Raw genomic sequence first — 22,455 nt, forward strand, 5'->3', positions numbered from 1 at the left:
AGCAAAACAACAAAACTAAACACCCCCCAACCTCGAAATTTCACAACACAATCCATCATCTACGCCTCGAGGTTGAAACCACAAAATATCACGTCACAAACCTCCACAGGTCCTAAAAAAACCCAAAAACCGGAGCTATTCTGTGCAATTCCAATGGGCCACAGCAACGCGTGGCAGGGCACAGCTAGTATATTATAATATTATATATTATTGTAAATTATATTGGATATATGATGTGCTCCGCCCTCAGTCCCCTTCAGGATTAGAAGGAAGGGCAGAAAAAACTTGTTTTAAATAAAATAAATAAATAAATAAATAACTGGGTTTTAATGGTTTTTAACTGGGAATTTATTATTATGATTATTATATTTTTTTAATATAATATATCTCTTATGTAGGAGACTCAAAGAGGCTTAACATAAAAGCATTAGTTTAGGTTTTCCCCGGACATCAAGTCCAGTCGTGTCCAACTCTGGGATCGGTGCTCATCTCCATTTCTAAGCTGAAGAGCCGGCGTTGTCCATAGACACCTCCAAGGTGTTACCTTCCCACCAGAGCGGTACCTATTGATCTACTCACATTGGCATGTTTTCGAACTGCTAGGTTGGCAGGAGCTGGGGCTGACAGCGGGAGCTTACCCTACTCCACAGATATGAACTACTGACCTTTCAGTCAGCACCTGCTGCGCCACCGGGCACCTCCTAACATTAGTACACAATTTAAAATATAAAAATATGCAAACATTAAAACAGGATCAAATATAAACACTATTGGGTTTATATTGTATGTCTTTCGGGCTGTGTGGCCATGTTCCAGAAGCATTCTCTCCTGACGTTTCGCCCACATCTATGGCAGGCATCCTCAGAGGTCCAACTTCCAAGGTCCAACTTGCCACGACCTGCCGTCTTAGTGTTTGCATTAATATGCCAAATGTCTATCAGATCTAGCAAATCTGAAAACCTTGCACAGGTTGCACTGACAGGAGTGCAAATAAGCCACATCAAAAAGAAGTATTTCTTTTAAATCTGATACAAGCAAAGTATGGATTTGCATGCACAGGAACTCGTTTTGCAAAGAGTTTTGCAAAGAGTTTCCTGGTTGATGTTTGGGCCATTAATGCAAAGCGTGCCCCCTCCCAAAGGGACTTGGGATAGAAAATTACGCCGTAATGAATTAGATTTATGAAGAACATCATCTGCATTCGAGAACAAATTACTGTATATACTCAAGTATAAGACGAGTTTTTCAGCCTTTTTTTAAAACTGAAAAAGCCCCCCTCGGCTTATATTCGGGTGAGGGTCCTGGTTGGCTTATATTCAGGTCGGCTTCTACTCGAGTATATATGGTACATTTATCATTTTTCTCTATTATTATTGGTATTACTACATTTATTATTTTACTCTATTTATTATGATTACATTTATTATTTTACTCTATTATTATTGTTACTATTATACTTATTTACTCTATTTTATTATTATGAATACATTTTATTATTTCACTCTGATATGATTATTGTTACATTTATTATTTTACTCTATTTATTAGTACTATTACATAGTATTATTGCATTTATTATTTTATTCGATTATTATTAAAAGGATACGTAAGTCCCCTTTGGGGGAGATATAAATAAACTTCTTCTTCTTCTTCTTCTTCTTCTTATTATTATTATATATATTATTATAAGCACATTTTCATTGAAGAAGATGAGAATAATGATTTAATCAGAGTTGGACAGTCTTATCTTAGTTTTATGTAAATATTCAAAAACATTTAACCTACCGATGCCTCAATTAATGTAATTTTATTGGTATCTATTTTTATTTCTGAAATTTACTGCTCTCGGCTTAATGTTTTAACTCGAGTCAATTATTACATGTATTATTTTACTCTATTATTATTAAAAGGATACATAAGCACATTTACATTGAAGAAGATGAGAATATGTATTATTTTCCTATTATTATTATCATTACATGTATTATTTTACTCTATTATTATTGAAAGGCTACATAAGCACATTTACATTGAAGAAGATGAGAATATGTATTATTTTCCTATTATTATTATTACATGTATTATTTTACTCTATTACTATTAAAAGGATACATAAGCACATTTACATTGAAGAAGATGAGAATATGTATTATTTTCCTATTATTATTATTACATGTATTATTTCACTCTATTATTATTAAAAGGATACATAAGCACATTTACATTGAAGAAGATGAGAATATGTATTATTTTCCTATTATTATTATTACATGTATTATTTTACTCTATTATTATTAAAAGGATACATAAGCACATTCACATTGAAGAAGATGAGAATCATGATTGGATCAGAGTTATAGGACAGTCTTATCTTAAATTTGAGCTTGATGTAAATATTCAAAAACATTTAACTTACTGATGCCTCGATTAATGTAATTTTATTGGTTTCTATTTTTATTTCTGAAATTCACCACCCTCGGCTTATACTGGAGTCAATGTTTTCCCAGTTTTTTTGTGGTAAAATTAGGTACCTCGGCTTATATTCGGGTCGGCTTATACTCGAGTATATACGGTAATAATAATAATAAGGCGGCTTTGCAAGGCCTGGGCAGTGCTGCCATTGAGCAGGACCCTGAAGCCTGGTTGCAATGGCTCCTTCTTTCCCCAATTTAAAAAGTCAACAAGCGATAAGGCATGCTTTATCTGTGGAACTCCCTGCTGCAATGCACAAACAAGGCCACCCTCTCCCCACTTTGGGGGAAACAGGGCTTCGCAGTAAACCCATAGGAAATAAATAAGGGAGAGGCAGAAATGTATCAACAATTTTAGAGCATTTTGCATTTTGCACGCTGACCTGAAGGCTGGGCCGCAAGCCATGAGTCAGACGAGAAAGTTGGGGAAGTTCGGCCGGAGAAGAGCAGCGAGGCGGGCGGCAAGGGTTTGATATATTTATAATTTATAATTAATCATATATCTGAAAGGAGGTCCCATTGAGGAGGAGGAGGAGGAGCTAGGATCGTTTCCTGCTGCCCCGGAGACTGGGATGCAGTGGTTGGACTGGATGACCTTTGGGGGTCCCGTCCAAATGTATTATTCTATGACTGATATCTCATAGAACAGTGTGTGTCAACCTATCTATCTATGATCTATGACCGGGTGGCCATCTGTTGGGTGTGATCTGATTGTGCCTCCTTGCCTAGTGGAAGGGGGTTGGACTGGATGACCTTTGGGGGTCTCTTCCAAATGTATTATTCTATGACTGATATCTCATAGGACAGTGTGTGTCAACCTATCTATCTATGATCTATGACCGGGTGGCCATCTGTTGGGTGTGATCTGATTGTGCCTCCTTGCCTAGTGGAAGGGGGTTGGATTGGATGACCTTTGGGGGTCCCGTCCAAATGTATTATTCTATGACTGATATCTCATAGATATATTATTCTATGACAGATATATCCTAGAACAGTGTATACCTGCCTATACAGTAGAGTCTCGCTTATCCAATGTTCTGGATTATCCAACGCATTTTTGTAGTCAATGTTTTCAATACATCGTGATATTTTGGTGCTAAATTTGTAAATACAGTAATTACTACATAGCATTACTGCGTACTGAACTACTTTTTTTGTCAAATTTGTTGTATAACATTATGTTTTGGTGCTTAATATGTAAAATCATAACCTAATTTGATGTTTAATAGGCTTTTCCTTAATCCCTCCTTATTATCCAACATATTCGCTTATCCAACATTCTGCCGGCCCGTTTATGTTGGATAAGTGAGACGCTACTGTATATTCCTATCTATGGCTGGGTGGTCATCTTGATGCATCCCTTCCTCCCTGCGGTCTGTGACCCCTCCCCTTCCTGTTGTTGTTGTTGTTGTTGTTGTTGTGTGTTGACTTACTTGTAGGTGAGTCCGTCGGAGGTGGCGAAGAGCTGCTGGGCGGTGAGTCCGTCCTCGGGGACGTATCCGGTCCCGCCGCTGATCAGGTATTCCGCCAGGCTGCAGGGATATTCGGGGGGGGGGGAGCAGGAAGTGGGGAGGAAGTAGAGGCAAAGCAGGAAGCAAGCAGGAAGGGAGGAAGAGAGGAAGAAACAAGTGGGTGTTAATCCAGCAAGAGGACCCCCATCACACCCAAAGACCCCATCCCTCCTTCCTTCTCTACTTCCTCCATCTCTTCCTCTTCCTTACTTCCTCTTTCCCTCTTTCCTTTCCTCCTGTTTTCCTCCCTCCCTTCCTCCTATACTTGATTCCTTCCCTCTGTTTCCTCCCTCCCTCCTCTCTCCATCTTTGCCTCCTCCCTTGTTTTCCTCCTCTTCCTTTTCCCTTCCTCCCTTCTCTTCCTCCCTCCCATGTTTTCCTCTTCCCGCTTTTTCCTCCGACTTCCTTCCTTCTTTTCCTTTCCTGTCTTCTCTTCCTCCTCCCCCAGTTTTCCTCCTTCCCACTTCCACTCCTTTCTTCCTTCTCTTCCTCCCTCCCACGTTTTCCTCTTTCCATCATTTCCTCAGTCCCTTCCCTTCCTCTTTCCTTTTTTCCTTCCCTTCCCCCTCTCACTTTTCCTCTTTCCGCCTTTTCCTTCCTTCTCTTCCTCCCTTCCACTCCTCCATCCCTCCCTTCCACCCACCCTTCCTTCTCTTCCCTCCCTCCGACTTCCTTCCTCTTTCCTTCCTTCTTTCTCCTTCCTTCCTTCCTCTTTCCATCTTTTCCTCCCTTCCTTCCTTCTCTTCTATTCCTCCCATCCCTCCTTTTCCTTCCCATCTTTCTTTCCTTCCTTCCTCTTTCCATCTTTTCCTTCTTTCTCCTCCCACTTCCTTCCTCTCCTTCCCCTTTCTTTCCTTCTCTTCCTCCCTCCCACTTCCTTCCTCTTTCCCCTTCCCTCCCTCCCATGCTTCATTCCTTCTTTCTTCTTTCCATTATTTGCCTTTCTTCTCTTCCTCCCTTTCACCCCTCCCCATGTTTCCTTCCTTCCCACTTCCTCCCTCTTTCCTTCCCTTCCTCCTCCACGTTTTCCTCCCTCCCTCCCATGCTTAATTCCTTCCCTCCTTTCCCTTCCTTCCTATTTCCATTTCCTCCCTCCCACTTCTTCCTCTTTCCTTCCTTCCTTCCTTCTTTCTCTTCCTCCTCCATTTCCCTCCCACTTCCTTCCTCTCCTTCCTACCTTCCCCTCTTTTCTTCCTTCCCTTCCTCCCTCCGTTTCCCTCCCACTTCCTTCTTTCCATCTTTCCTTCCCTCCCACTTCCTCCCTCTTTCCCTCTTTCCTTTCCTCCTGTTTTCCTCCCTCCCTTCCTCCTATACTTGATTCCTTCCCTCTGTTTCCTCCCTCCCTGCTCTCTCCATCTTTGCCTCCTCCCTTGTTTTCCTCCTCTTCCTTTTTCCTTCCTCCCTTCTCTTCCTCCCTCCCATGTTTTCCTCTTCCCGCTTTTTCCTCCGACTTCCTTCCTTCTTTTCCTTTCCTTTCCTGTCTTCTCTTCCTCCTCCCCCAGTTTTCCTCCTTCCCACTTCCACTCCTTTCTTCCTTCTCTTCCTCCCTCCCACGTTTTCCTCTTTCCATCATTTCCTCAGTCCCTTCCCTTCCTCTCTCCTTTTTTCCTTCCCTTCCCCCTCTCACTTTTCCTCTTTCCGCCTTTTCCTTCCTTCTCTTCCTCCCTTCCACTCCTCCATCCCTCCCTTCCACCCACCCTTCCTTCTCTTCCCTCCCTCCGACTTCCTTCCTCTTTCCTTCCTTCTCTTTCTCCTTCCTTCCTTCCTCTTTCCATCTTTTCCTCCCTTCCTTCCTTCTCTTCTATTCCTCCCATCCCTCCTTTTACTTCCCATCTTTCTTTCCTTCCTCTTTCCATCTTTTCCTTCTTTCTCCTCCCACTTCCTTCCTCTCCTTCCCCTTTCTTTCCTTCTCTTCCTCCCTCCCACTTCCTCCCTCTTTCCCCTTCCCTCCCTCCCATGCTTCATTCCTTCTTTCTTCTTTCCATTATTTGCCTTTCTTCTCTTCCTCCCTTTCACCCCTCCCCATGTTTCCTTCCTTCCCACTTCCTCCCTCTTTCCTTCCCTTCCTCCTCCATGTTTTCCTCCCTCCCTCCCTCCCATGCTTAATTCCTTCCCTCCTTTCCCTTCCTTCCTATTTCCATTTCCTCCCTCCCACTTCTTCCTCTTTCCTTCCTTCCTTCCTTCCTTCTTTCTCTTCCTCCTCCCTCATTTCCCTCCCACTTCCTTCCTCTCCTTCCTACCTTCCCCTCTTTTCTTCCTTCCCTTCCTCCCTCCGTTTCCCTCCCACTTCCTTCTTTCCCTCTTCCCTTCCCTCCCACTTCCTCCCTCTTTCCCTTTTTCCTTCCTTCCTTCCTTCCATCCATCCCACCCATCCCTCCTCTTTCCTTCCCTTCCTCCTTCCCATGCTTAATTCATCTTTCCATTATTTTCCTCCCTCCCACTTCCTCCCTCTCTTCCCTTCCTTCTCCACGTTTTCCTCCATCCTTCCTCCCCATGCTTAATTCCTTCCCTCCTCTTCCCATCATTTACTTCCTTCCTCCCTCCCTCCCTCCCACTTCCACCTTTCCTTCTTCCCTTCCATCCCTTCTTCTTCCACGTTTTCCTCCCTCCCTCCCATGCCTAATTCTTTCCTTCCTTCCTAGTTCCATCTTTTCCTCCCTCCCACTTCCACCTTTCCCTCTTCCCTTCCTCCTCCTCTTCCTCCCATGCCCAATGCCTTCCTTCCTTCCTTCCTTCCCTTCTTCCTACCTGGGCGGCTCCCCCTCGCCCATGGCGGCGTCTCCTCCCGGCCGGGCCTCCTCCTCCTCTTCCTCCTCCTCCTCCTTCCCCTCTTCCTTCCTTCCTTCCTTCCTTTTCCTCTCCCTCCTTCCTCTCCCTCCCTCCCTCCCTTCCTCGGGCGCTTCTGCTCCGGGTCTTTCTCGTGCGCCACGCACGGGGGAGGGGCCTAGCCCAGGCCACGCCCACCGCGCCCACCACGCAGGGACTTCCCCCTTTTCCCCTCCAAGCAAAGCGGGGCGGGGACTGGCTTAGGCCACGCCCCCTCTGTGGGCGGGGCGGACCGGGAGCCTCAACACACAAGGCAGGCGCTTCCGCCTCCTTTGTTTTGGACTCCAACTCCCAGAGTTCCTGGCTGGTTGCCGAGATAGGAGGGGCTCCTGGGAGTTGGAGTCCGGAACCAGTGCAAGAGCCTTGCAAGGCGTGTTTTGGACTGCAGCTCCCACCGTTCCTAACAGCCGTCCGCCTGGGTTGCTGTGAGTTTTCCGGGCTGCCCGGCCATGTTCCAGCAGCATTCTCTCCTGACGTTTCGCCTACATCTATGGCAGGCATCCTTAGAGGTTGTGAGGTATATATGGCCATGTTCCAGCAGCATTCTCTCCTGACGTTTCGCCTACATCTATGGCAGGCATCCTTAGAGGTTGTGAGGTATATATGGCCATGTTCCAGCAGCATTCTCTCCTGGCGTTTCGCCTACATCTATGGCAGGCATCCTTAGAGGTTGTGAGGTATATATGGCCATGTTCCAGCAGCATTCTCTCCTGACGTTTCGCCTACATCTATGGCAGGCATCCTTAGAGGTTGTGAGGTATATATGGCCATGTTCCAGCAGCATTCTCTCCTGGCGTTTCGCCCACATCTATGGCAGGCATCCTCAGAGCTTGCCATGTTCCAGCAGCATTCTCTCCTGGCGTTTCGCCCACATCTATGGCACGCATCCTCAGAGCTTGCCATGTTCCAGCAGCATTCTCTCCTGGCGTTTCGCCCACATCTATGGCAGGCATCCTCAAAGGTTGCCATGTTCCAGCAGCATTCTCTCCTGGCGTTTCGCCCACATCTATGGCAGGCATCCTCAAAGGTTGCCATGTTCCAGCAGCATTCTCTCCTGGCGTTTCGCCCACATCATCATCATCATCATCATTTAATTACTTATTAATTGTCCTCCATCCAAGATGCTCTAGGCGATTTACAAGATAAAATTGTAAAGGATAAAAATACATACATACAAATATTGATAAAATTAACATATCTATGGCAGGCATCCTCAGAGGTTGTGAGGTTCATTATTATTAATGAATAATAATGTTGATGAATAATAATAATAATAATGAATAAGGGTCTGTTTTGCCCAGCAAGGAGATCACCCTGGAGAATTGATGGTGATGATGATTATGAATGATTAATAATAATAATAATAATAATGAATAAGGGTCTGTGCTACCCAGCAAAGGGAACACACTGGAGAAGGAATAATAATAATAATAATTCGAATTATTATTATCCGAAAATACATCACACAGTCCTAGACACTTGGGAAGTGTTCGACTTGTGATTTTATGAAACGAAATCCAGCATATCTATCTTGTTTGCTGTATTATTATAATAATAATAATGAATAATGAATAATAATAAATAATAGGAATTATTTTTTGTATCAGGAGTGACTTGATAAACTGCAAGTTGCTTCTGGTGTGAGTGAATTGGCTGTCTGTGAGGACGTTGCCCAGGGGACATTGCCCGGATGTTTTGATGTTTTTACCATCCTTGTGGGAGGCTTCTCTCATGTCCCCGCATGGGGAGGTGGAGCTGACAGAGAGAGCTCACCCATGCTGTCCCTGGATTCGAACCGCCAACCTTTAAGTCAGCAGTCCTGCCGGCACAAGGGTTTACCCCATTGCACCACTGTGGGCTCTATAATATTCTTTTCACCTTCCATAAAGAAAGGCCGGCCATGGTTTATCGTCCATGTATATAATACTGATTTAATAAACTTGCAAGAAATTAGCATTCTGATGGTGAGTGCGCGTGTCCCCAATGGGTCTGCTGACCGGCGATGGGCATCATGTCCTTCCCAGTGTCATGTGCTTGGGGTGAGGCCGGATCCCATTCCGGCCAACTGGACATGAGACGCAGAATAATTTGATTACACGCTTCCTTCCTTCCTTCCCTTGCTTTCCTCCTCCTCCTCAAATGACTCCCGAACTCGAGACCCTCTGCCCAATTCCTTATGAGTGGAATCATAGAATATTAGAGTTGGAAGAGACCCCAAAGGCCATCCAGTCCGTCCTCTTCTGCCAAGCATGGAGACACCATTGAAGCCCTCCTGACAGATGGCCATCCAGGATCAATAATAATAATAATAATAATAATAATAATAATAATACAGTAGAGTCTCACTTATCCAACACTAGCTGTGCCCAGCCACGCGTTGCTGTGGCGAAGTCTGGTGGTATGGGAAATAAAGTCTTGAGGAATTGGTGCTAGTTAAGGTAAAGGGTCAAGGTTTTACCTGACATTAAGTCCATTATAAATGGGTTATATAGCTGTGTGGAAGGGCCTTGAGTCTACACTGCCATATAATCCAGTTCAAATCAGATAATCTGTATTTTATAGGCAGTGTGGAAGAGACCTAAGTGAGGCCTAACTCTGCCTATCCCCTGGGCTGAGTAGGTTGCTAGGAGACCAAGTGGGCGGAGCTTAGCCTTCTAACTGGCAGCAATTGGATAAAAACAATTATTCCTCTCCCTCTAATTAGGACTTTATTTTTCTTTTCTTTTTGTTGTATGAACGTAGAGGCATGGATGAGGGGTTGTGCTGCCAAGTTTAGTGTTTCTGGGATGTGTAGTTTTGTTGTTTTGTCCTAGGCCGAAGTCTCCTTACCCTTTTATATATATAGATAAACGGGCTGGCAGAATGTTGGATAAGCGAATATGTTGGATAATAAGGAGGCATTAAGGAAAAGCCTATTAAACATCAAATTAGGTTATGATTTAACAAATGAAGCACCAAAACATCATGTTATACAACAAATTTGGCAGAAAAAGCAGTTCAATACGCAGTAATGCTATGTAGTAATTACTGTATTTACGAATTTAGCACCAAAATATCATGATATATTGAAAACATTGACTCCAAAAATACGTTGGATAATCCAGAACGTTGGATAAGTGAGTGTTGGATAAGTGAGACTCTACTGTAATAATAATAATAAGTATTGTTTAAAAAGACCCCAAAGGCCATCCAGTCCGCCCCCTTCTGCCAAGCAGGGAGACACCATTGAAACCCTCCTGACAGATCCAGGATCAATAATAGTAATAACTAGCTGTGCCTGGCCACGCATTGCTGTGGCGTTGTCTGGTGGTGTTGGTGAGAACTTGTTGAGGTAGTGGTGGTATTGAATGTCTGTTGTATGGTTGTCTTTATGTTTAGTATGCATTGGGTTATTTGTGTTCTGTGAAAGTGGTGAGGGTAGAGGCGGGGGGGTCTATGTCCCTGTGTAGTATTGTATAAGGAGCCCCGGTGGCGAAGTGCGTTAAAGCATTGAGCTGGAGACCAAAAGGTCCCTGGTTCAAACCCCGGGAGCGGCAGGAGCGGCCGCTGTTAGCTCCAGCTCCTGCCAACCTCACAGTTGAAAAACATGCAAATGTGAGTAGATTAATAGGTACCGCTCCGGCGGGAAAGTAAGGGCGCTCCATGCAGTCATGCCGGCCACATGACCTTAGAGGTGTCTACGGACAACGCCGGCTGTTCGGCTTAGAAATGGAGATGAGCACCAGGCCCCAGAGTCAGACATGACTGGACTTAATGTCAGGGGGAAACCTTTACCTTTACCTTTAGTATTGTGTAGTATTTATACGTTGTCCATGTGTTGTGAAAGCTTGGGTTGTGTCCAGCTGCATAGTAGAAAGGGTTGGGCTGGATGGCCCCTAGGAGTCTCTCCAAACTCTTGGATTCTATGCTTCTATTATTATAATTTATTATTATTATTATTATTATTATTATTATTATTATTATTATTATTATCCTCTTCTTCATCATCATTATTATGTAGAGGCTGGATGGCCATCTGTCAGGAGCGCTTGGATTGTGTCCTCCTGCATGGTAGAAGGAAGTTGATCTGGATGACCCTTAGGGGTCACTCCAAACCTTAGGATTGTATGATGTTGTTATTATTAGTAGTAGTAGTACAGTAGAGTCTCACTTATCCAACGTAAACAGGCTGGCAGAATGTTGGATAAGCGAATATGTTGGATAATAAGGAGAGATTAAGGAAAAGCCTATTAAACATTAAATTAGGTTATAATTTTACAAATTAAGCACCAAAACATGTTATACAACAAATTTGACAGAAAAAGTAGTTCAATACACAGTAATGCTATGTAGTAATTACTGTATTTACGAATTTAGCATCAAAATATCATGATGTATTGAAAACATTGACTGCAAAAATGCTTTGGATAATCCAGAATGTTGGATAAGTGAGTGTTGGATAAGTGAGACTCTACTGTATTAGTATTGAGAGGCTGGGTGGCCATCTGTTGGGAGTGCTTGGATTGTGTCCTCCATGGCAGAGTTGAGTTGGAGTGGATGGCCTTTAGGTGTGTCTCCTAACTGTCTGATGCTATGATTCGATGTGTGTTATTATTGTGCAGATATTGGATGGCCATCTGTCAGGAGTGGTTGGATTGTGTCCTCCTGCATGATATAAGGAAGTTGAACTGGATGATCCTTAGGGGTAACTCCAAACCTTAGGATTGTATGATGTTGTTATTATTATTAGTAGTAGTAGTATTAGTATTGAGAGGCTGGGTGGCCATCTGTTGGGAGTGCTTGGATTGTGTCCTCCATGGCAGAGTTGAGTTGGAGTGGATGGCCTTTAGGGGTGTCTCCTAACTGTCTGATGCTATGATTCGATGTGTGTTATTATTGTGCAGATATTGGATGGCCATCTGTCAGGAGTGGTTGGATTGTGTCCTCCTGCATGATATAAGGAAGTTGAACTGGATGATCCTTAGGGGTATCTGCTAACCTTAGGATTGCACAATATTCTTATTCTTATTATTATTGAGAGGCTGGGTGGCCATCTGTTGGGAGTGCTTGGATTGTGTCCTCCATGGCAGAATTGGGTTGTTCTGGATTACCACAGTAATTATTTCATATTACAGTAGAATCTCACTTATCCAACATTCAGTTATCCAAAGTTCTGGATTATCCAACGCAGTCTGCCGTTTAGTAGTCAATGTTTTGTAGTCAGTGTTTTAAATTCATTGTGATATTTTGGTGCTAAATTTGTAAATACAGTAATTACAACATAGCATTACTGAGTATTGAACTACATTTTCTGTCAGATTTGTTGTATAACATGATGTTTGGTGCTTAATTTGTATAATCATTACCTAATTTGATGTTTAATAGTTTTTTTCTGAATCTCTTCTTATTATCCAACATAGTCACTTATCCAACGTTCTGCCGGACTGTTTATGTTGGATAAGTGAGACTCTACTGTATATTGATAATCTTATATTATCTGCTTAGAACTGGATTATCTGAGGCCCCTTCTACACAACTGTATAAAATGCACACTGAAGTGAATTATCTGGCAGTGTGGACTCAAGATAATCCAGTTCAAAGCAGATAATATAAGATTATAAATGGGTAATATAGCTGTGTGGAAGGGCCTTGAGTCTACACTGCCATTTAATCCAGTTAAAATCAGATAATCTATGGAAAATGCCTAAGTGAGGCCTAACTGTGCCTGTCCCGTGAGCTGAGTAGGTTGCTAGGAAACCAAGTGGGCGGAGCTTAGCACTCTAACTGGCAGCAATTGGATAAAAACAATTATTACTCTCTCTCTAATTAGGACTTTATTTTTCTTTTCTTTTTGTTGTATCAACCTAGTGCCGTGGATGATGGGTTGTGTTGTCAAATTTTGAGGTTGGGGGGCCTGTACTTTTGTTGTTTTGTCCACTGCCCTGATGCCATCACTCTTTTATATATATAGACTAGCTGTGCCCGGCCACGCGTTGCTGTGGCGAAGTATGGTGGTGTGGGAAATAAAGTATTGAGGAATTGTATATTGTATATTGATAATCTTATATTATCTGCTTAGAACTGGATTATATGAGGCCCCTTCTTCACAGCTGTATAAAATGCACACTGAAGTGGATTATATGGTAGTGTGGACTCAAGATAATCCAGTGCAAAGCAGATAATATAAGATTATAAATGGGTTATATAGCTGAGTGGAAGGGCCTTGAGTCTACACTGCCATATAATCCAGTGCAAATTAGATAATCTGTGGAAGAGACCTAAGTGAGGCCTAAATCTGCCTGTCCCCTAACTGAACCCTGGCTGTCCCTTGGTTGAGTTGGTTGCTAGGAGACCAAGTGGGTAGAGATTAGCCCTCTAAACTGGCAGCAATTGGATAAAAAAAATTATTGCTCTCCCTCTAATTAGGACTTCATTTCTCTTTTCTTTTTGTTGTATCAACCTAGAGGCATGGACGATGGGTTGTGTTGTCTAATTTCGAGGTTGGGGGGCCTGTAGTTTTGTTGTTTTGTGGGTCGCCATGATGCCATCACTCATTTATATATATATAGATGATAATAATAATAATAATAATAATAATAATAATAATAATAATAATAAATATTGTTAAAAGAGACGTCAAAGGCCATCCAGTCCAACCCCTTCTGCCAAGCAGGGAGACACCATTGAAACCCTCCTGACAGATGGCCACCCAGGATCAATAATAGTAATAATAATAATAATAATAATAAGTATTGTTAAAAGAGACCCCAAAGACCATCCAGTCCATCCCCTTCTCCCAAGCAAGGAGACACCATCAAAGCCCTCCTGACAGATGGCCATCCAGGATCAATAATAGTAATAATAATAATAAGTATTGTTACAAGAGACCCCAAAGGCCATCCAGTACATCCTCTTCTGCCAAGCATGGAGACACCATCGAAGCCCTCCTGACAGATGGACATTCAGGATCAATAACAGTAATAATAATAGTAATAATAATAATAATAATAATAATAAGTATTGTTAAAAGAGACCCCAAAGGCCATCCAGTCCATCCCCTTCTGCCAAGCAGGGAGACACCATCAAAGCCCTCCTGACAGAGGGCCATCCAGGATCAATAATAATAATAATAATAATAATAATAATAATAATAATAATAAATACTGTTAAAAGAGACGTCAAAGGCCATCAAGTCCAACCCCTTCTGCCAAGCAGGGAGACACCATCAAAGCCCTCCTGACAGATGGCCATCCAGGATCAATAATAATACATAATACATAATAAGCAGTGTTAAAAGAGACGTCAATGGCCATCCAGTCCAACCCCCTTCTGCCTCCTTTCAGGAAAAGCACCATCAAAGCACAACATGTAAACAATCCAACCCTTCCTGCCATGGCTGGAGTTATTTTTCTAAATGTACGTGTTCCAACTTACATACAAATTCAACTTAGGAACAAGCCTGCAGAACTTGTCTTGTTAGTAACTTGGGGACAGTCTGTGTATATATAGGACCAAACTTGGCAGGAATATTCAATATGCCCAAATGTGAACACTGGTGGAGTTTGGGGAAAATAGACCTTGACATTTGGGAGTTGTAGTTGCTGGGATTTGTAGTTCACCTACAACCAAAGAGCCCCTTGAACCCCACCAGTGATAGAATTGGGCAAATTGGGCTTCTGGTGGGAGGATTTGCCGTCTGTTTCCAAAAAGAAAGAGAAGGACCCGCAGAGCCTTCTCTGCCAAACGGGTTCCTAAGACCACCAGAAATATGTGTTTTCTGGTGGTCTTTGGTGACCCCTTTGACACCCCCTTGCGATCCTCCCAGGGGTCCCAACCCCCAGGTTGAGAAACTCTGCCTTAGGGAGATAAAGTGGGATATAATAATAATAATAATAATAATAACAATAACAACAACAACAACTAGCTGTGCCCGGCCACGCGTTGCTGTGGCATAGTCCTAAGTGGGGTTTTCTTTGTGGCATTCGAAGTGGCCTACAGAGGATTCCCCTAGGTATGAAGCAGCCAAGCTTTGAAGCTGCGAGGCTATTCAGTGGTATTCAAGTTGGCCAACAATGGAGTCCCCTAGATATGAAGCAGCCAAGCTTTGAAGCTGCGAGGCTATTCAGTGGTATTCAAGTTGGCCAACAATGGAGTCCCCTAGGTATGAAGCAGCCAAGCTTTGAAGCTGCGAGGCTATTCAGTGGTATTCAAGTTGGCCAACAATGGAGTCCCCTGGGTATGAAGCAGCCAGGCTTTGAAGCTGCGAGGCTATTCAGTGGTATTCAAGTTGGCCAACAATGGAGTCCCCTGGGTATGAAGCAGCCAAGCTTTGAAGCTGCGAGGCTATTCAGTGGTATTCAAGTTGGCCAACAATGGAGTCCCCTAGATATGAAGCAGCCAGGCTTTGAAGCTGCGAGGCTATTCAGTGGTATTCAAGTTGGCCAACAATGGAGTCCCCTAGATATGAAGCAGCCAGGCTTTGAAGCTGCGAGGCTATTCAGTGGTATTCAAGTTGGCCAACAATGGAGTCCCCTAGGTATGAAGCAGCCAAGCTTTGAAGCTGCAAGGCTATTCAGTGGTATTCAAGTTGGCCAACAATGGAGTCCCCTGGGTATGAAGCAGCCAAGCTTTGAAGCTGCGAGGCTATTCAGTGGTATTCAAGTTGGCCAACAATGGAGTCCCCTGGGTATGAAGCAGCCAAGCTTTGAAGCTGCAAGGCTATTCAGTGGTATTCAAGTTGGCCAACAATGGAGTCCCCTGGGTATGAAGCAGCCAAGCTTTGAAGCTGCGAGGCTATTCAGTGGTATTCAAGTTGGCCAACAATGGAGTCCCCCAGGTATGAAGCAGCCAAGCTTTGAAGCTGCAAGGCTATTCAGTGGTATTCAAGTTGGCCAACAATGGAGTCCCCTGGGTATGAAGCAGCCAAGCTTTGAAGCTGCGAGGCTATTCAGTGGTATTCAAGTTGGCCAACAATGGAGTCCCCTAGGTATGAAGCAGCCAAGCTTTGAAGCTGCAAGGCTATTCAGTGGTATTCAAGTTGGCCAACAATGGAGTCCCCTGGGTATGAAGCAGCCAAGCTTTGAAGCTGCGAGGCTATTCAGTGGTATTCAAGTTGGCCAACAATGGAGTCCCCTGGGTATGAAGCAGCCAAGCTTTGAAGCTGCGAGGCTATTCAGTGGTATTCAAGTTGGCCAACAATGGAGTCCCCTGGGTATGAAGCAGCCAAGCTTTGAAGCTGCGAGGCTATTCAGTGGTATTCAAGTTGGCCAACAATGGAGTCCCCTGGGTATGAAGCAGCCAGGCTTTGAAGCTGCGAGGCTATTCAGTGGTATTCAAGTTGGCCAACAATGGAGTCCCCTAGGTATGAAGCAGCCAGGCTTTGAAGCTGCAAGGTCACTCCTTGGAAAGGGATGAGTATTATGGCCAAATTTGGTGTGATTTGGCCCAGTGGTTTTGTTGTTAACTCAGTCCTAATTAGGGGGCAGGGCCTACCCTTCTGACCAGCAGACAGGGTTGAAAACGGCCCTTCCTCTAATTTGGAATTTATTTTTCTAGTTGTTTTTGTTTGAAAGACATAGATTGGATGACTATGTCTTTTGTGGCCAAATTTGGTGTGGTTCAGTGGTTTTGTTGTTTACTCAGTCCTACAAACGTACATTACATCTATATATATAAAAGAGTGATGGAATCACGGCACCAGACAAAACAACAAAACTACAGACCCCCCAACCTTGAAATTTGACAACACAACCCATCATCCACGCCTCTAGGTTGATACAACAAAAAGAAAAGAAAAATAAAGTCCTAATTAGAGGTAGAGGAATAAATGCTTTTATCCAATTGCTGCCAGTTAGAAGGCTGAGCTCCTCCAACTTGGTCTCCTAGCAACCCAATAAAAAATAATAAAAAACACTAAAAATAATTAAAAACACTTAAAAATTAATACAATAAAATACTATAATAACAGAAAATAACTAAAAATAATACGAGAAAATAATAAAATATAATAAATAAAAAGATAACTTACAATAAAAATAATTTAAAAATACAAATAACGGCAAATAAAAATTACACAACAATTTTTAACCAATACCACCACCACTTTGCCACAGCAACGCGTGGCCGGGCACAGCTAGTTTTTATATATGGAGATATAGCAGGATGTTTTGCAAAAAACAAAGTTTGTGCAGTTCAATCACCTTTTCCCATGTTTTTATCATGGAACCCATTAGGAAATGACATTGATGACCCAGGAACGAAAATCGTGTTGCATCGGAATGAATTGGTGGATAGTGATATGCATGGATTATTGTTTTGGAAGAAGATGGGATGCCAATACAAATGCATCATCCTTCTTGCCATCATCATGCAACTGCAACCATCCCCTTCTCAGCAATTCTGTCTCGACATTATAACCAAGAAAAAGGATATGAGCCTGGCAAGGAAATGAAACCCACACGGTTTCCCATTAAATGTCTATTAAATGTTCTGCTGCAGGCAAACAATGGCCACCATGGATCTGGGGAGGGTCCTGCTCAGCAAACAAGGCTCCTCCAATGTCCGTCCAGAGGGGAAAAGGAGAGCATGAGTCCGGAGCTCAGCTGACCGGCCACAGATGACCACAACCCGTGACCTCCCCATTGATGCAATGGGAGGGGATTTGGGGGATCCAGATAAGGTTTCTGCCCCTCAACCCAGATTCATTCTCTGGACATCGAGCATTGCAACCGAATACAATCTCAGCCGACTACAGTAGAGTCTCACTTATCCAATGTAAACGGGCCGGCAGAACGTTGGATAAGCGAATATGTTGGATAATAAGGAGAGATTAAGAAGAAGCCTATTAAACATCAAATTAGGTTATGATTTTACAAATTAAGCACCAAAACATCATGTTATACAACAAATTTGACAGAAAAAGTAGTTCAGTATGCAGTAATGCTACGTAGTAATTACTGTATTTACGAATTTTGCACCAAAATATAATGATATATTGAAAACATTGACTACAAAAATGCGTTGGATAATCCAGAACGTTGGATAAGCGAATGTTGGATAAGTGAGACTCTACTGTATTTGCAAAATACAGCACAGGGTGCATCTACACCAGGCATGGTCCAACTTTGGCCCTCCCTCCAGAGGTTTTGGACTCCAACTCCCACCATTCCTAATAGCCTCAGGCCCCTTCCTTTTTCCCCTTGTGCCACAAAGACACATATAAAAACCTCCATAAAAGCTAGAAGAAGAAGAAGAAGAAGAAGAAGAAGAAAAAGAAGAAAGAAGAAAGAAGAAGAAATAATGATCATCCTCACAGTGATGTTGACCAGCTATATCTGCCTAGAAGATCAGGGAGCAGAGGACTCTTACAAGTAAAACAAGCAGTCAAAGAAGAAGAACATGCCCTGGCAGAATATGTCAAGCAAAGTGAAGAACCTGCCTTGATTGAAGTCAAAAATCAGAAACTCCTCAATGCACAGCAGACAAAAAACCAGTACAAGAAAACCACACTACAAACTAGAGCTGACAACTGGCACAACAAAACATTGCATGGAAAGTTCCTTGACAAAATTGAAGGAAAAGCTGAGAAGGAGAAGACCTGGCTCTGGCTCATGAATGGGACCCTGAAGAAGGAGACAGAAGGCCTGATCCTTGCAGCCCAGGAGCAAGACATCAGAACAAATGCAATTAAGGCCAAGATTGAAAAATCAGCTGATGACCCAAAATGCAGACTGTGCAAGGAAACCGACGAAACCATGGATCATATCCTCAGCTGCTGTAAGAAAATTGCACAGACAGACTACAAACAGAGGCACAACTCTGTGGCCCAAATGATCCATTGGAACTTATGCATCAAGTACCACCTGCCAGCAGCAAAGAACTGGTGGGATCACAAACCTGCAAAAGTATTGGAAAATGAGCAAAGATACTGTGGGACTTCCGAACGCTTCCCAAGTGTCTAGGACTGTGTGATGTATTTTCGAATGATGTGCGCAGATCCCAGGAGGGTGGCCTTTTGCAGCTGGCAAATCCTGATTTTGTCAATGTCTATTGTTTCCAAATGCCAGCTGAGATCTTTTGGCATGGCACCCAGTGTGCCCATCACCACCGGGACCACCTGCACTGGTTTCTGCCAGAGTCTTTGAAGTTCAATCTTGAGGTCCTGAGAGCGGCTGAGCTTTTCCTGTTGTTTTTCGTCAATGCGACTGTCACCTGGGATGGCGACATCAAGGATCCAAACCTTGTTCTTTTCCACAACTGTGATGTCTGGTGTGTTGTGTTCCAGAACTTTGTCAGTCTGGATTCGGAAGTCCCACAGTCTCTTTGCGTGCTCATTTCCCAAGACTTTTGCAGGTTTGTGATCCCACCAGTTCTTTGCTGCTGGGAGGTGGGACTTGAATTATTATTATTATTATTATTATTATTATTATTATTATTATTATTTTATTATGACACAGCAAACAAGATAGATATGCTGGATTTCATATCACAAAATCACAAGTCGAACACTTCCCAAGTGTCTAGGACTGTGTGATGTATTTTCGGACGATGCGTGCAGATCCCAGCAGGGTGGCCTTTTGCAGTTGGCAGATCGTAATTTTGTTGTTGTTGTTGTTGTTGTTGTTGTTGTTGTTGTTATTATTTTATTATGACACAGCAAACAAGATAGATATGCTGGATTTCATATCACAAAATCACAAGTCGAACTCTTCCCAAGTGTCTAGGACTGTGTGATGTATTTTCAGATGATGCGCGCAGATCCCAGCAGGGTGGCCTTTTGCAGTTGGCAGATCGTAATTTTGTTGTTGTTGTTGTTGTTGTTGTTGTTGTTATTATTATTTTATTATGACACAGCAAACAAGATAGATATGCTGGATTTCATATCACAAAATCACAAGTCGAACACTTCCCAAGTGTCTAGGACTCTGTGATGTATTTTCGGATGATGCGCGCAGATCCCAGCAGGGTGGCCTTTTGCAGTTGGCAGATCGTAATTTTGTTGTTGTTGTTGTTGCTGTTGTTGTTGTTGTTGTTGTTGTTATTATTATTATTATTATTATTATTATTATTATTATTATTATTATTATTATTGTGGAAAATGGGCTCTTCTAGGTTTTCTGTACCTGAGAAGACGACACAGCAGAGAACGCAAAAGAACATTTGGACAGCAACTGCCGCCCTCTTGTGGCCTGATAGGGAACCACTGGCGCAACGGATTGCTAATTGCTCATTAATTGGGATTTGTGTTCCACTTGCAAAGCCAAAGAGTGTCTCTCCCTAAGGAATTCCCCATGGGGACCAATGGCTCCTGGACAAGAGTCTCTTGAGGGTCCTTGCAGCATCCTTTGGCTTCTCGCTGCCTCCTGCACAGATCTCTAGCATTTCATGTTCAACATCCAGAGATCTGGGGGCCATGTTTAATCCAGGCAAAAAGTGTGACATTTGCATCTCATGCTTAAAAGCATGATGCAGCTCTTCCCACTCTCCTTCAAGGTCTATTTCTCTTCTGCTGCATCTACACTGTCAACGTAATGCAGGGTGACACCACTTGAGCTTTTGTGCCGTGATGCCTTGCAATAAATGGGAGACGAAGTTCCAAAAGGCCCTGAGCCTTCTCAACCAAAGAGTGTGGGTGTCTCACCAGACTCATAGGATCCCACAGCACTGACCCGTGGCAATCCGAGGGGTGTCAAACTGCATTAATCCTGCAGTGTGGATGCACCCAGAGGAGACTCAGGACCTTGCAAAACTACAACTCCCAGGGATCCCATAGCCCTGGGCCCTGGCAGTTGGAGTGCTGACCAAACTGCAGGCAATTTCGTTACACGATGTACAGTGACCATAAAACTGCCATGTTCTATTCTTTCTTTCTCTACCTCCTTATTTATCTACCTACTTCCCTATTCATTTCTTTCTCGGTCTTCCCCTGTCATCCCCTTATTGATCCACCTCTCCATCCACCAATACATTTCCCTATCGATCTATCTATCTATCTATCTATCTATCTATCTATCTATCTCCCTATCCATCCATTCACCAATACATTCCTCTCTTTCTCTATCTCTCTATTTCTTCACCTGTGTCTCTATCTATCTGTCTGTCTGTCTATCTATCTATCTATCATGTTTCCACAAAAATAAGACAGTGTCTTATATTATTTTTTGCTCCCAAAGATGCACTAGGTCTTATTTTCAGGGGATGGCTTATCTTTGGGGAAACACATTATTTATCTATCTATCGATCTATCTATCTATATCTCCCCATCCATCCATTCACCAATACATTCCTCTCTTTCTCTATCTCTCTATTTCTTCGCCTGTCTCTCTATCTATCTATCTATCTATCTATCTATCTATCTATCTATCTATCTATCTATCCCGTTTCCCCAAAAATAAGACAGTGTCTTATATTATTTTTTGCTCCAGGTCTTATTTTCAGGGGATGTCTTATCTTTGGGGAAACACGTTATCTATCGATCGATCTATCTATCTCTCCCCATCCATCAATTCACCAATACATTCCTCTCTTTCTCTATCTCTCTATTTCTTCGCCTGTCTCTCTATCTATCTATCTATCTATCTATCTATCTATCTATCTATCTATCTATCTATCTATCTATCCCGTTTCCCCAAAAATAAGACAGTGTCTTATATTATTTTTTGCTCCAGGTCTTATTTTCAGGGGATGTCTTATCTTTGGGGAAACACGTTATCTATCTATCTATCTATCTATCTATCTATCGATCTATCTATATCTCCCCATCCATCCATTCACCAATACATTCCTCTCTTTCTCTATCTCTCTATTTCTTCGCCGGTGTCTCTATCTATCTATCTATCTATCTATCTATCTATCTATCTATCTATCCTGTTTCCCCAAAAATAAGACAGTGTCTTGTATTATTTTTTGCTCCAGGTCTTATTTTCAGGGGATGTCTTATCTTTGGGGAAACACGTTATCTATCTATCTATCGATCGATCGATCGATCGATCTATCTATCTATCTCTCCCCATCCATCAATTCACCAATACATTCCTCTCTTTCTCTATCTCTTCGCCTCCCACCAAGCCATCTATCCGATCCTTTATCCACCCATTTGCTTATTCCATTCCATTCGTCCTCCTGTGGATGCACCCAGAGGAGGCTCCAGACCTTGCACAACTGCAACTCCCAGCGATCCCACAGCACTCAGTCCTGGCAGTTCAAGTTCAAATGCCTTTGCAATCCCCTGGAACATCTTCCTCAACCAGAGAAATCAGCCATAGCAGAGCATTTGATGAACCAGCCTGGACACAGGATATTATTTGAGAACACAGAAATGCTGGACCACTCCAACAACTATCATGTCAGACTACACAGAGAAGCCATTGAAATCCACAAGCATGTGGACAACTTCAACAGAAAGGAAGAAACCATGAAAATGAACAAAATCTGGCTGCCAGTATTACAAAACTCCAAAATCAAAACAGTAGATGGGAACCAAAACTCCGAGGGCTTGACTGAACAAAGGATGCCCCCAGGCAAGAGACAAAACCTTTCCAATGCTAATTAGGGTGATTAACTGAAACATTAATGCTGGCTTCCCAGTGACAAAGGACTCTTGCCACACCCTGGACTCTACACAGATATATATTCTTTCCTTTCCTCAGTTTATCCATACCTCACAACCT

The 22,455-nt window shown here is 42.9% G+C and overlaps 2 protein-coding genes across 5 annotated transcripts in view; one reads left to right on the forward strand and one right to left on the reverse strand.

Moving 5' to 3' along the window:
- Positions 1 to 6,855, reverse strand: part of impdh1 (inosine monophosphate dehydrogenase 1) — a 70,197-nt gene extending 63,342 nt beyond the window's left edge. For 3 of the 4 annotated variants that reach the window (XM_062981268.1, XM_062981270.1, XM_062981269.1), the window contains exons 1-2: positions 6,731 to 6,842; positions 3,905 to 4,003 (exon numbers count right to left, since the gene is read on the reverse strand). In XM_062981268.1, coding sequence (XP_062837338.1) covers positions 3,905 to 4,003; positions 6,731 to 6,753 — 122 coding nt within the window. In that variant the 5' untranslated portion in view covers positions 6,754 to 6,842. Of the gene's footprint in view, positions 1 to 3,904; positions 4,004 to 6,730 lie in introns of all 4 variants that reach the window. The other variant, XM_062981267.1, reaches the window with a different exon arrangement.
- Positions 1 to 22,455, forward strand: part of LOC100551841 (C-type lectin BpLec) — a 520,120-nt gene that overhangs the window by 390,821 nt on the left and 106,844 nt on the right. The gene's annotated exons all lie outside the window — the stretch shown is intronic.

The sequence above is a fragment of the Anolis carolinensis genome, chromosome 5 (genome assembly GCF_035594765.1).
Source record: "Anolis carolinensis isolate JA03-04 chromosome 5, rAnoCar3.1.pri, whole genome shotgun sequence".
Classification (NCBI taxonomy): Eukaryota; Metazoa; Chordata; class Lepidosauria; order Squamata; family Dactyloidae; genus Anolis; species Anolis carolinensis.